At 43.7% G+C, this 13,087-nt stretch overlaps 1 protein-coding gene and 3 non-coding genes across 4 annotated transcripts; all 4 read left to right on the forward strand.

Annotated features, from left to right (window-relative positions):
- Positions 1–316: 316 nt before the first annotated feature.
- Positions 317–435, forward strand: LOC125735431 (5S ribosomal RNA). The gene has a single exon (XR_007394727.1). It is a non-coding gene; the product is annotated as a 5S ribosomal RNA (ribosomal RNA).
- Positions 436–1,513: 1,078 nt separating this feature from the next.
- Positions 1,514–1,632, forward strand: LOC125736137 (5S ribosomal RNA). Its single transcript, XR_007395420.1, has one exon. It is a non-coding gene; the product is annotated as a 5S ribosomal RNA (ribosomal RNA).
- A 1,080-nt stretch (positions 1,633–2,712) lies between these two features.
- On the forward strand, positions 2,713–2,831 carry LOC125733619 (5S ribosomal RNA). The gene has a single exon (XR_007392958.1). It is a non-coding gene; the product is annotated as a 5S ribosomal RNA (ribosomal RNA).
- Positions 2,832–10,603: 7,772 nt separating this feature from the next.
- LOC125719231 (sterile alpha motif domain-containing protein 3-like) lies at positions 10,604–12,873 on the forward strand. The gene is made up of 4 exons (XM_048993823.1): positions 10,604–11,299; positions 11,393–11,545; positions 11,823–11,915; positions 12,571–12,873. Exons 1-4 carry the CDS (start codon positions 10,808–10,810, stop codon positions 12,871–12,873), a joined length of 1,041 nt encoding a protein of 346 aa, XP_048849780.1. The 5' UTR covers positions 10,604–10,807.
- The last annotated feature ends 214 nt before the right edge of the window (positions 12,874–13,087 follow it).

Genomic DNA, 13,087 nt, shown 5'->3' on the forward strand with positions numbered 1-13,087 from the left:
GAGAAGCCTGCATGCAGTAGGCAAAGGAGAAATGTTTGCTGGCGGGGGACGTGCGGCGATTAACCTGTGCGGTAGTGAAAAGGAGTTAAAGAGAAGGAAGTGTGCGGATGCGGAAAGAATGGAATAATTGTGGTAGGCTGCCGGCTGAGTAGTTTGGTGAATGTTTGGTGTGGATCCGGCGCTGCCGATTGGATGGTGGGGCTGCAGTGTGAGTCAGATAAAAAAAAAAAAAAAAACCAGGATTAGGATCCAATGGGACCAACTGGCATGTATAGAGGCGTGTAATGCAAAAGGGCTGTTTTTGGTAGCGTCTCTCGCTTATGGCCATACCACCCTGAACACGCCCGATCTCGTCTGATCTCGGAAGCTAAGCAGGGTAGCGTCTGGTTAGTACTTGGATGGGAGACCACCTGGGAATACCAGGTGCTGTAAGCTTTTCTCACTTTTACTTTATACAGGGGGCGCTCCACTTCACGATTAATTTAAATCTATCACTCCCCTTCCATTTTACTATTTTATATATATATTTTTATTTTCTCTCTTTCATAAAGGCAGCTTTTACACACCGTTTTACTCTAAATACTTCCTGGTAATTCTAGGTGCTGTAAGCTCTTCGTGCCTTTATTCCACCAGGGCGCGATCTTCTCACAAACTTGAAGACTGTCACTCCCCATTCACGTTTTACAACTTATTGTTAATGATAAAGAGACAGCTTTTTACACACAGTTTTAAACAAAGTACTGATATTATTCCTCTTCAACTGACCGCTTTGTTTTCTATGCAAAAACCACTTCGCCACAGAAGACTCGATATTATTGGCATAGCAAGTTCTGCTCTTCTCCTTTCAAAACTTGCTAAAAGCTGTATTTAAAAGAACAGATTGGCCGGGGTAATTCACACCCTTCAATGCCAGCTTAATGTTTAGGTTAGTGGGAATCACAGAGGAATTAGGGATGGAAACTTCTTTGCTGGTGGTAGAAGCGGTCTGGTGAATTTTTAGAGAGAAGAGGCCGTCGATGTTTGAATGTAGAAAATTGTTCTGGCTGCAGCCTGCAGTATGGACTTGTTGGTGTGTGTAGCTCCCAGTGTTCTGACAGCGCGACGTTTTGGGGAAGCATGTGATTCAGCAGCTACCAGTGGGCTTCGTGCGGCGGAGATTTTGTGGCTGTTAGCGGAGTTGATAACAGAGGGTCGTTAAGAGAAGCCTGCATGCAGTAGGCAAAGGAGTAATGTTTGCCGGCGGTGGACGTGCGGCGATTAACCTGTGCGGTAGTGAAAAGGAGTTAAAAAGAAGGAAGTGTGCGGATGCGGAAAGAATGGAATAATTGTGGTAGGCTGCCGGCTGAGTAGTTTGGTGAATGTTTGGTGTGGTTCCGGCACTGCCGATTGGATGGTGGGGCTGCAGTGTGAGTCAGATAAAAAAAAAAAAAAAAACAGGAGTAGGATCCAATGAGACTAACTGGCATGTATAGACGCGTGTAATGCAAAAGGGCTATTTTTGGTAGCGTCTCTCGCTTACGGCCATACCACCATGAACGCGCCCGATCTCATCTGATCTTGGAAGCTAAGCAGGCTAGGGTCTGGTTAGTACTTGGATGGGAGACCACCTGGGAATACCAGGTGCTGTAAGCTTTTCTCACTTTTACTTTATACAGGGGGCGCTCCACTTCACGATTAATTTAAATGTATCACTCCCCTTCCATTTTACTATTTTATATATTTCTTTTTTCTCTCATTCATAAAGGCAGCTTTTACACACCGTTTTACTCTAAATACTGCCTGGTAATTATAGCTGCTGTAAGCTGTTCGTGCCTTTATTCCACCAGGGAGCGATCTTCTCACAAATTTGAAGACTGTCACTCCCCATTCACGTTTTACAACTTATTGTTAATAATAAAGAGACAGCTTTTTACACACCGTTTTAAACAAAGTACTGATATAATTCCTCTTCAACTCACCGCTTTGTTTTCTATGCAAAAACCACTTCGCCACAGAAGACTCGATATTATTGGCATAGCAAGGTCTGCTCTTCTCCTCCTTTCAAAACTTGCTAAAAGCTGTATTTAAAAGAGCAGATTGGCCAGGGTAATTCACACCCTTCAATGCCAGCTTAATGTTTAGGTTAGTGGGAATCACAGAGGAATTAGGGATGGAAACTTCTTTGCTGGTGGTAGAAGCGGTCTGGTGAATTTTTAGAGAGAAGAGGCCGTCGATGTTTGAATGTAGAAAATTGTTCTGGCTGCAGCCTGCAGTATGGACTTCTTGGTGTGTGTAGCTCCCAGTGTTCTGACAGCGCGACGTTATGGGGAAGCATGTGATTCAGCAGCTACCAGTGGGCTTCGTGCGGCGGAGATTTTGTGGCTGTTAGCGGAGTTGATAACAGAAGGTCATTAAGAGAAGCCTGCATGCGGTAGGCAAAGGAGTAATGTTTGCCGGCGGGGGACGTGCGGCGATTAACCTGTGCGGTAGTGAAAAGGAGTTAAAGAGAAGGAAGTGTGCGGATGCGGAAAGAATGGAATAATTGTGGTAGGCTGCCGGCTGAGTAGTTTGGTGAATGTTTGGTGTGGTTCCGGCACTGCCGATTGGATGGTGGGGCTGCAGTGTGAGTCAGATAAAAAAAAAAAAAAAAAAAACAGGAGTAGGATCCAATGAGACTAACTGGCATGTATAGACGCGTGTAATGCAAAAGGGCTATTTTTGGTAGCGTCTCTCGCTTACGGCCATACCACCCTGAACGCGCCCGATCTCGTCTGATCTCGGAAGCTAAGCAGGCTAGGGTCTGGTTAGTACTTGGATGGGAGACCACCTGGGAATACCAGGTGCTGTAAGCTTTTCTCACTTTTACTTTATACAGGGGGCGCTCCACTTCACGATTAATTTAAATCTATCACTCCCCTTCCATTTTACTATTTTATATATTTCTTTTTTCTCTCATTCATAAAGGCAGCTTTTACACACCGTTTTACTCTAAATACTGCCTGGTAATTATAGCTGCTGTAAGCTGTTCGTGCCTTTATTCCACCAGGGAGCGATCTTCTCACAAATTTGAAGACTGTCACTCCCCATTCACGTTTTACACTGTTAGCCCGGATTTAGTTTCTACTTAAATATTAAAGCATTATATACTAAAAAGAAAAAGTTTGATGATATCACTTCATAATTTTAAGTATATTCTACTAATTTGTTGGCATAGTCCAATGTGCAAATAATGTGAAGTACAATAAGCTTAAATTGAAAAGTTATTTAACAGACCACACCTCTTCTTCCCAATTGTGATAACTGCCTATTAACAGAGTAATGAGCAGTTGCTCAAGGTATCAGTGTGTGTGTGTTTTCCTTATTTCAACAGTCTATATTGCAGCCTGCTCTTACACAGACATATAATACAAAACAAAAACAGTCTAAAACTGATTTTTTTGTTGCGGTTGTGTGGATTCAAACACCGCTGGCGAGGAACTGGAAGGTGAGTTTAACTCCCTCAGTTGTAAAAACTTCATTTAAACTTTCGTCATTTCGACGGAAATTTTTAGACACTGGCTAATTTACCTGGCTGTGCAATGTATATTTACCTAACTGTGGGGGGGAGGGTTTTGGGGGCAGCGGTGGAAACAATTTTTTAACATTTACCGGTTCGTTGGCTTTTTTTATCCACAACTAATCGATATCTAATGCTAGTGTAACCCAGCCTTAGATTGAGCTACGCATTAATATGTTCATATTATTATTTTTCTTTTTTTGTGAGTATTCCCCTTTCAGAATTGAGGGAGTGTCGTAAACAAGATGCAGCGTTACGGCAGCTGGTTGTCATGGTACTCCTAGTGGGGATTCGCGGGCTTCGCCTTTAGGCTTTCACCTGGCCGGCTGCAACCGTTATTTTTTCCAAGAAGATAGCGGGAACACATGCGCCTGTTTTACGCGGTTTACCACGGCCTATTGTATCTGGTAAGTTCCTTTAAGACAACATAAGCGAATATGTATCTTAAGATGTGTATGTGACTTAAAATGCCCTATATTAAAGCTAATTCGCCGTAAACTAGCAAAATAATAAATGTGATGTCAGTGTTCAGACTTTTCCAGTCTGTTAGGTTTCTTAAGGTAAATGTTGTTAATGTTTGCTCATTTGCAGGGAAAATAAAGAGAAATTCTTAGAGTTAAGTCTAAAGACACCGATTAAATAATGGTTTGGAAGTGCAAGTATTGTCCTTTTAGCTGTGAAAAAAGAGCACAATTATTTAAACATTACAGGCTAAAACACGGAGGTTATACCAGAACCGAGCCTTTTCCTTGTTTACATCAGGAATGTCTGTGCACATTTAAATCATTAAATGCACTAAAAGTTCACCTGTCCCGCATTCACACAAAAACTCCAGATCAGCAACAAAGTACAGATATACCAACTAAGTTTAGCTGTCTGTCGTGTGGATTTACAGAGTCTTGTTCAGAGAGTGACTTTTTCACTCACCTGCATCGTGCACATCTAAAAGTAAATCATAAAGTCAGATGCCCTTATGAAGACTGTAATTTTGAAAGCAGTGTTTACTCCACCTTCAAAGCACACAAGAGTAAAGTACACAAACAACAGATCTCAAAGAGGTTTAAATCAGAAATTGTTGGTGACAATATTATAAGCCATGACAGTAATGCTTCACAAGAGCAGATGTCAGATGATGATATTGAGGACACACAAGAGTTGTCTGAGGTAACTGAATGTGATCTTCACGATTTAGAAAAACAGCTTGAGCACAACTTGGCATCTTTACTACTAAAGATGCACACTGTTTTGCACATACCAGAGAGTGCAGTGCAAGATGTGATAGAGCAGCTCTGTCAAATCAATAAGCTCTCACAACCACTTGTACAACACAGAGTCAGGGGCATATTAAACAAATATTGTGCTGACATGGATGAGACTGTTATTAAAGAGATTATCAGTGCTGTGTCAGAAAGTAACATGATGACACATTGTTCCAAAGATGGACCTTTAGGAACTGCCAAAAAAAGAGCAGCCTATGTGCGTAGAGAGTTTCCACTGGTAAATCCAATTGAATATGTTGTGGAGAAAGGCAAAAAAACTCTTGCATATGTTCCCATTGTTCCTATGCTACAGAAGTTGCTTAACAAAACTGATGTTTTAGACAAAGCTATGTCAGAAAAAGTACATGTCCCTCAGGAATTCAGATCATATACTGATGGGCAATACTTTACTGAAAATCCATTTCTTGCAAAAGATGAGTTCACAATTGCTCTTGTACTTTACATTGATGACTTTGAAGTCGCCAATCCTCTTGGAACATCAAAGCTTAAACACAAGATGTGTGCAGTATACTGGGTTATTGCAAACATACCTTCAAAATATCGGTCAACCCTCAGCTCTATCCAACTTGCTCTACTGTGCAATACCTCCACAGTCAAGGAGTGTGGTTATGCAAAAGTTTTCCAACCTCTGATCTATGATCTAAAATTATTGGAGCAGAATGGCGTTTACCTGGAGCAACTAGGTGCAAGTGTGAAAGGTACAGTCTTGTATGTTGCAGCTGACAATCTTGCTGCCCACTCTCTTGCAGGTTTCCTGGAGAGTTTTACTGTCGACAAGTTCTGCAGATTCTGTTTGGCAAGCAGTAGAGACACTCAACAACAAGAGGTATGTTCTGGTTTCTTTCAACTCCGAGACAAAGAGTCCCATGACAGGCAGGTGCAGGATATCAGAGAGGACCCTGGAATGACTCGAGCTTATGGTGTGAAAGGAGCATGTCCTTTAACTGAGAATCTTGAGCACTTTCATGTGGTCAGTGGGTACCCTCCTGACATCTTGCATGATATTTTGGAAGGTATTGTTCCAGTTGAATTGTCCCTGTGCCTTACAGACCTGATAGGCAAGACTTATTTCACCCTAGATATGCTGAATCAGGCCATCAGGTTTACATTTTAAGTAGTCATTTAGTGACAAAACAGATCGACCTCAGGTTATTGGAAAGGGATTTTCCAGTAAGGGGACCATTGGTGGAAATGGCCATGAGAACTGGTGTCTCATAAGGCTCCTTCCATTTCTCATTGGTCACTGTGTCCCTGAGGGTGACAACACTTGGGAAATTCTCATGCTGCTCAAAGATATTACTGAGCTAGCTGTAGCACCAAAGCATACAGAAGAGACGCTTAACTTTCTGGACTGTAAGATAGCAGAGCACAGGCACTTACTGCAGTCAACATTTCCAGAGTTTCGTTTAAGGCCAAAACATCACTTTGTGGAACATTATCCTCAGCTGGTAAGGAAATTTGGTCCCCTGTCTGAGGTTTGGACAATGCGGTTCGAGGGGAAGCATAAATTCTTTAGAATAGAATAGAATAGAATAGAATAAACCTTTATTATCCCACGAATGAGAAATTTAGGTGTTACAGAGCTCTTGCACAAAAACGTAATATAGAACAATAGGAGCAGGTAGATACACAAAGATATAAATACAAATGTACAAAAGTTTTGGAAATAAATAAAGATGTACAGAGATATGTACAAAATGTACAGAGATATGTACACAAGTGCGGGGGTGGGGTGGGGTGTGAATGATCCTGGTTACAGCATGTGATATGTCAGTTAAACATATATGAGTAAAAAATACTCACGCTAAACTGTTATAATGTCTGACAGCCGCTGGTAAGAATGACCTGCGGTAGCGCTCCTTCCTACACTGTGGGTGTAGAAGTCTATTGCTGAATGAGCTGCTCAGAGCTCGTACAGTCTCATGCAGGGGGTGGGAGGTGTTGTCCATAATGGATGTTAGCTTAGACCGCATCCTCTCATCCCCAACCTGCTCGATGGATTTCAGTGGGCAGCCCAGGACAGAGCTGGCCCTCTTCACCAGTTTGTCCAATTTCCCCCTGTTCCTCTCTGCAATTCCACCACACCAGCAGACCACAGCATAAAAGATAGCAGATGCTACCACAGTGTCATAGAAGGACCTTAAGAGAGTCCTGTTCACCCCAAAGGATCTTAGCCGCCTAAGCAGGTGAAGACGACTTAGACCCTTTTTGTAAACTGCCTGTGTTTGTAGACCAGTCCAGTTTGTTGTTTAGGTGAACACCCAGGAATTTGTACTCCTTCACCGTTTCAATGTCCAGACCCTGGATGTTCACCGGTGTAGTAGGAGAAGACTTCTTGCTGAAGTCAATCACCAGTTCCTTCGTCTTGCTGGCATTAATATGAAGATGGTTCAGTTCACACCAGCTGACAAAGCGATCGATGACCCCCCTGTATTCCAGCTCGTTCCCCTCTGACACCCGACCAACAATGGCAGTGTCGTCTGAAAACTTCTGTAGATGGCAAGTGTCCGTGTTGTAATTGAAGTCCGCAGTGTATAGGGTGAAGAGAAAAGGGGCGAGTACTGTTCCTTGTGGGGCCCCCGTGCTACAGACTACCACCTCAGACACACAGTCCCGGAGTCTCACATACTGGGGTCTCCTGGTGAGGTAGTCCGTAATCCACGCAGACAACTGATGGTCCACTCCCGCTCCCTCTAACTTCCCCCTCAGCACTGAGGGCCGGATTGTATTGAAGGCACTTGAGAAGTCAAAGAACATGACTCTCACAGTGCTCCTAGCCGTCTCTAGGTGAGAGAAGGCCCGATGCAGCAGGTAGATGACAGCGTCATCCACCCCGATGTTCGGCTGGTAGGCAAATTGCAGCGGGTCCAGATCCCTCCTGACTAGCGGGCAAAGGTGGTGAAGTACAATCCTCTCCATGGTCTTCATCAGGTGTGAAGTCAGGGCAACAGGTCTGAAGTGGTTCAGCTCCTTGGGGTGCGTTGTCTTTGGGACTGGCACCACGCAGGACGTCTTCCACAGAACGGGGACCCTCTCCAGACTGAGACTGAGGTTAAAGATGTATGTGATGACCTGGCACAGTTGACCTGCGCAGTCCCTCAACAGTCTGGAGCTGATTCCATCTGGACCTGCGGCCTTCCTGGTTTTCATCTTCATCAGCTGACTCCGCACCTGGTCAGTTGTGATGGAGAGGCCACAGTGTAGGTTGTGGGTGGGTGACTCCTGCTGAACGGCATGGGGGGGAGGGGCAGTAAGGCCGTTGGGGGACAAAGGGGGCAGATGAGGTGCCGCCAATATCCCCGGTGCTGTGACTACTGTGGGGGGTTGCAGGGAGGTGTGAAGGAGGTGTGATGAGCTCTGGTGGATAGGGGGGGGTTGGGCTACTGAGTCAAACCTGTTAAAGAACTGGTTCAATCTATTAGCCCAATCCTGGTCGCCAGACTCCGGATCCCCTCCACTCGCCTTGCTCCGTCCGGTGATGATATTAAGTCCCTTCCACACCCCTCTTGTGTTGCTCTGCTGGAGCTGCTCCTCCAGCTTCCTCTTGTATCTGTTCTTTCCCCGCCTTATCTCTCTCCTTAGCTCCTTCTGGACTCTCCTAATTTCCTCTCGATCTCCGGATCTGAAAGCCCTCCTTTTTTGCTCCAGCAGAGTCCTCAGGTCTGGAGTCAGCCATGGTTTGTTGTTGGAGTAACACCGTACTTTCCTAGTCGGTACAGTGTTATCCATGCAGAAGGTGATATAATCTGTTATGCAGGCCGTCAGACTGTCAATGTCCTCCCCGTGTGGGCTGCATAGCACCTCCCAGTCTGTGGTTTGGAAGCAGTCTTTCAGTGCCAGACTCGCCTCTTCAGACCATTCTCTCACATACCTTGTAGTGGGGGGTCGTTTGCATACTAAAGGTATGTATGAGGGAACCAAATGGACCAGGCTGTGATCTGAACGACCCAGTGGGGGGAGGGTTGATGCTCTGTAAGCGTCCTTAGTATTTGCATACAGTAAGTCCAGTGTTTTGTGTTCCCTGGTGCAGCAGTCCACATACTGGGTGAAAGTAGGGAGAGTTGAGGACAAGGAAACATGATTAAAATCCCCAGAGATGAAAAAGAAGGCTTGGGGGTGTGATGTCTGTAGCTGGGACACCACTGTGTGAATTGTCTCACATGCTGCTGCCGCATCTGCCGTCGGCGGAATGTAAACAGTTATCGCGATGACTTGCGTGAATTCCCGCGGCAGGTAATATGGTCTGATGCTGACCGCCAATAGCTCCACATCCCGTGTACAGCATTGCTCCTTAACACTGATGTGCCCCGGTTTACACCATCTCTCGTTCGCATACATCACAATCCCCCCACCTTTCTTCTTGCCGGTCTCCTTTCCATCTCGGTCCGTTCTCACCAGGTGGAATCCCGGTACAGTTACGTGTGAGTCTGGAGTGAGGTGTGTCAGCCAAGATTCTGTATAGCACATCATGCTCACCTCCCGGTACTCTCTCTGAAGTCTTGTCAGCGCCGTTAACTCATCGATCTTATTAGGGAGAGATCTAACATTCCCCATAATGATCGAGGGTACAGATGGTTTGTACCTTCTCTTCCGCTCTCGACACTTAACTCCAGCTCTGCAGCCCCGTCTCCTCCGCCGCAGCTCCCTGGGGATCTCTGGTCTTTCCCTGGGGTGTATCGGCTGGTTACGAAGCGCTAACAGCTGATCCCGAGTGTAAACAATGAAGCCGCTGCTTGAAGAATCTCCGTGTACCGGGTAAAACAGTCCGTAAATGATTAAAAAACAAAAAAGTAAGTTCACAAGTTGCCTTTGACTAGCATACTTTTGATTAGTTGAAAGAAAAGGTGAAAAAAACAAGGAAAATAGATAAGATAGGTTAAAAGAGTAGAAGGTGGTCAGAGCTGCTGTAACTAGCTGCCACTCTCGTGGCGCCATCTTAAGAGGGTAATTCGCACTGCTCAGAACTTTAAAAATGTTGCCACGACACTTGCTACAAAACACCAGAAGGCAGTCAGTTACCATCTCGATTGTAGCTCATTTTTCAGACCATCAGTTGAGATGTCAAAGGTTACTCCAGTTTTGCTTGCCACCTTCCCTCACAGTGTGCAGACAGCAATTGCTCAAAACTTTACAACACCAGAGTCGGTGCTTGAAGCTGCATCTGTCAGTGTAGATGGAATCAAGTATCATCCAGGCATGATACTGTCTTCTGGGTCATGCTCTGGTCTGCCTGCATTCGTCCAGATTCACAAGATTGTTGCAGTTAATGTAGAGATTCTATTTGTCTGTCACAAATTGGCCGCATGGTACAGGGAGCATTTGAGATCTTACCAACTTCATTGTGATAGTGTTACTTCTATGTGTGTGTTGAAGATGTCAGATTTAAATGATGTCCTCCCATTATCAGCATACATGGTACAAGGAGAGCTTATGGTGACACTGAGACGATTTGTAATTTGCTAAACAGCTGTCTGTCTTTTTTTTTTTTCTTTTAATTTTTCAGATGGCCATGGAACAGAAATTAACAATGCGGGTTATCATCTCCGAGGGTGATATAAGAAAGATGACAATGAACCCTCGACCATACATACTTGAAGATTTGATTAGCTGGCTCAAAGGCACTCTCCAAACAAACTACAATTTTACCTTACAGTACCAAGATCCTGAATTTAACAATGAATTATGCAACCTCACAGACTTGTCTGAGCTCCCAGATAAACCAACGGTCAAAATCATCCCTATCATTGAGCTTGTGCCAGTCCCTGGAGGTTCTGAATTATGCAGTGACACAGGCAGCCAAGCAGACACCGAGATCCTGTCCATCTCTTTGGATAGAAGTTCTCAGTGGCCAGCGGTATTTGAAATTCCAAAATTTCAAGTCGATGTAGATTATAGACTACGCCAAGGTAACCTGCAGTATTTCAGGGATGCAACCTTTCTTAAAGTCACAAAAGAACTAAAGCATGACATACTCGAGAAATTGGCTGAGACCATGTATGCATTTAAAGCATACCCAACAAAGGAAGATTTTGAGACTGTTGCTAAGGCTTTAGTGCAAACACACCCATGCCTTAAAGAAACTGGGTCACACTCTGGCTGGAATGGTTGGAAGAATAGCCTTAAGTTCAAAATGGGTAATTATAGAACCAAAATGCGGCAGCTGGGTCGACTTGATGTTACTGTCAATGGTGGCAAGCGAAGAAGTGACACTACAAATGGCGATCCTGCAAACACACAGATCAAGAAGCCAAAGAAAGGGGAAATAAATTTCCTGCCTGATTTTCCAGAGGGGATGACTGACCAAAACATGGAAGTAGCTCGTGAGGTTCTGGTCAATGAAATGATGAAGACAAAGCCAAGGGAATCCCTGGTTAAGAAAGAGATGGATGTGACGTTTGCTTTTCGCAGAAAGGAGATTGTCAATGAGAAGCCTGCCATCAGCCAGGTGGTGCATCGTTGGCCAGCTCTTTTTACAGAAAATCAGGTTTGTGTTTAGTGTCTACATATCATGTAGTGTTGAGTGTGTCAGATTAAAACAGTGTGAACATTGACTGATGCATTGTTTGCCATGTTTCAGGTTTATTATGAATTTGGCAGAGTGGTAGGGAAAAATCTCAGAGAGAACTTCTTGGATGCACTTGACAATTTGTCTCCAAGCCTCATGGACCTCTTCAAAAAGAAGAAAGGCCTTACTGGTCAGCTTTTGGCTGAACTTTTATACCAGACAAAGGTAAGTTAACATATCTACATCAGTCCTGTTTTCCTATGAAGCTTTTCCTCCTTATCCTTTTTGTTTCTTGTCTAATTTTTCTCTCCCCCTCTTTGCTCTTCTCTATTTCTCCCTCTTCTATTCATTTTCTACACCTTTTTTTACCTCTGCATTTTCTATTCTCATAATTTTATCTCCTATTTCCATTAAATTTTTTCCTAATCTCTTCTTGTAATTTCTTGTAAATTACAGTCAGTATCCTTATAAAGTGTTTTATTCCATGTCCACTATCGTCTAGACAACTGAGCCAACAGACGTCAGATGCCTTTGTCTTCGGGGACTGCCGGTCACCTTGGGTGATGATCCTTCTGCCTTCTTCAAGACCTGCTTTGTAAGCATATTCATTTTTATACATGTTGCAGATGCATGTGAGGGGCCGTGCAAGCACACACACTCACACACACACATACATTCTCCTCTTGCACACATTCTCCTCTCTCTCACACACACACACATTCTGCTCTCTCTCTCTCACACACACACACACATTCTCCTCTCACACACACATCCTTCTCCTATCCTCCTCTCCTCTGAGAGGAGAATGTGAGTGTGAGAGGAAAATGTGTGTGAGTGCCAGAATGAATTATGGCTTGCACGGCCCCTCATAAATGCATGTTCTTTGTTTTTATTTTATTTTTAAACCATTAATCCGCACTACTATGTGCTACAGATTTATTCAGTTTTTCAGACTTGGAGTTTTTTTTATTTATTTTTACCATAAAATTGTCTGTATGTTTAATCAGTGGCATGAAATTAACTGAAAAAACTTGGCTGAAAAAAATTGGGTTCAGTTAACATTAAATATTTTGCTGTAATTGTACAGTGAAAAGGAAGCTGAACAAGCCAGGCCTCATATCTTGTATGAACAGAGTGTCTTTTACTAATATATCAGTGTACAGTGTTTATTCTTAGGGTATTTGTATTGTTAACACTTCGAAAATGTTTGTGCTAACTAACACACGATTGTACATTTGTTTCTCTGTAAGGACACAGCTGACAATGACTTGTACAGGCAAACTCCAATGGGATTGCTTTTCATTGGTGAAGAGAACCTTAAGCTGAACCCATCCAAAGTGGGAATCATCTTGGAAGGGAATGTGGTGATGGATGATCTGGCCAACCTTCCTCAGGCCTTCTATGTCCTTTTTGGACTGATATATGCCCTGCACCTGGACTATCCCAGATACATGAAAAACACTTTTTGCTTTGTTCAGCAGGTGATGTTTAACCTGGGTAAAAGTGAGCTGCCACCAAAAATTCAGACTCTGAAAAACCAACTTACAGTGTAAAGAGGTGTTGTTACACTATTTCTCCAGATAGGAGAAAGATTGTTTGTTCTTTTAGAAAAGGGACTTATTTGCACTGTTATGCACTTTTTTCTATTTATGTAATTGGACTGGCACTGATATGTCTGGTTTTGATTCAGATTAACAAACCAAAAACTGAGGAAAACAGTTTGCAGTGTTAAGTGGTGTTCTTAATTGTTGCACCTGATACCAGGTG

The sequence above is a fragment of the Brienomyrus brachyistius genome, chromosome 2 (genome assembly GCF_023856365.1).
Source record: "Brienomyrus brachyistius isolate T26 chromosome 2, BBRACH_0.4, whole genome shotgun sequence".
Classification (NCBI taxonomy): Eukaryota; Metazoa; Chordata; class Actinopteri; order Osteoglossiformes; family Mormyridae; genus Brienomyrus; species Brienomyrus brachyistius.

What these genes read in the sequence shown, in the direction of transcription:
- LOC125719231 (XM_048993823.1), top strand. Translation starts at nt 10,808, where the DNA reads ATGTATGCATTTAAAGCATACCCAACAAAGGAAGATTTTGAGACTGTT. An exon ending in CTCTTTTTACAGAAAATCAG is followed by an intron (nt 11,300 to 11,392) that starts GTTTGTGTTTAG and finishes GCCATGTTTCAG; the next exon opens with GTTTATTATGAATTTGGCAG. An exon ending in AACTTTTATACCAGACAAAG is followed by an intron (nt 11,546 to 11,822) that starts GTAAGTTAACAT and finishes ACTATCGTCTAG; the next exon opens with ACAACTGAGCCAACAGACGT.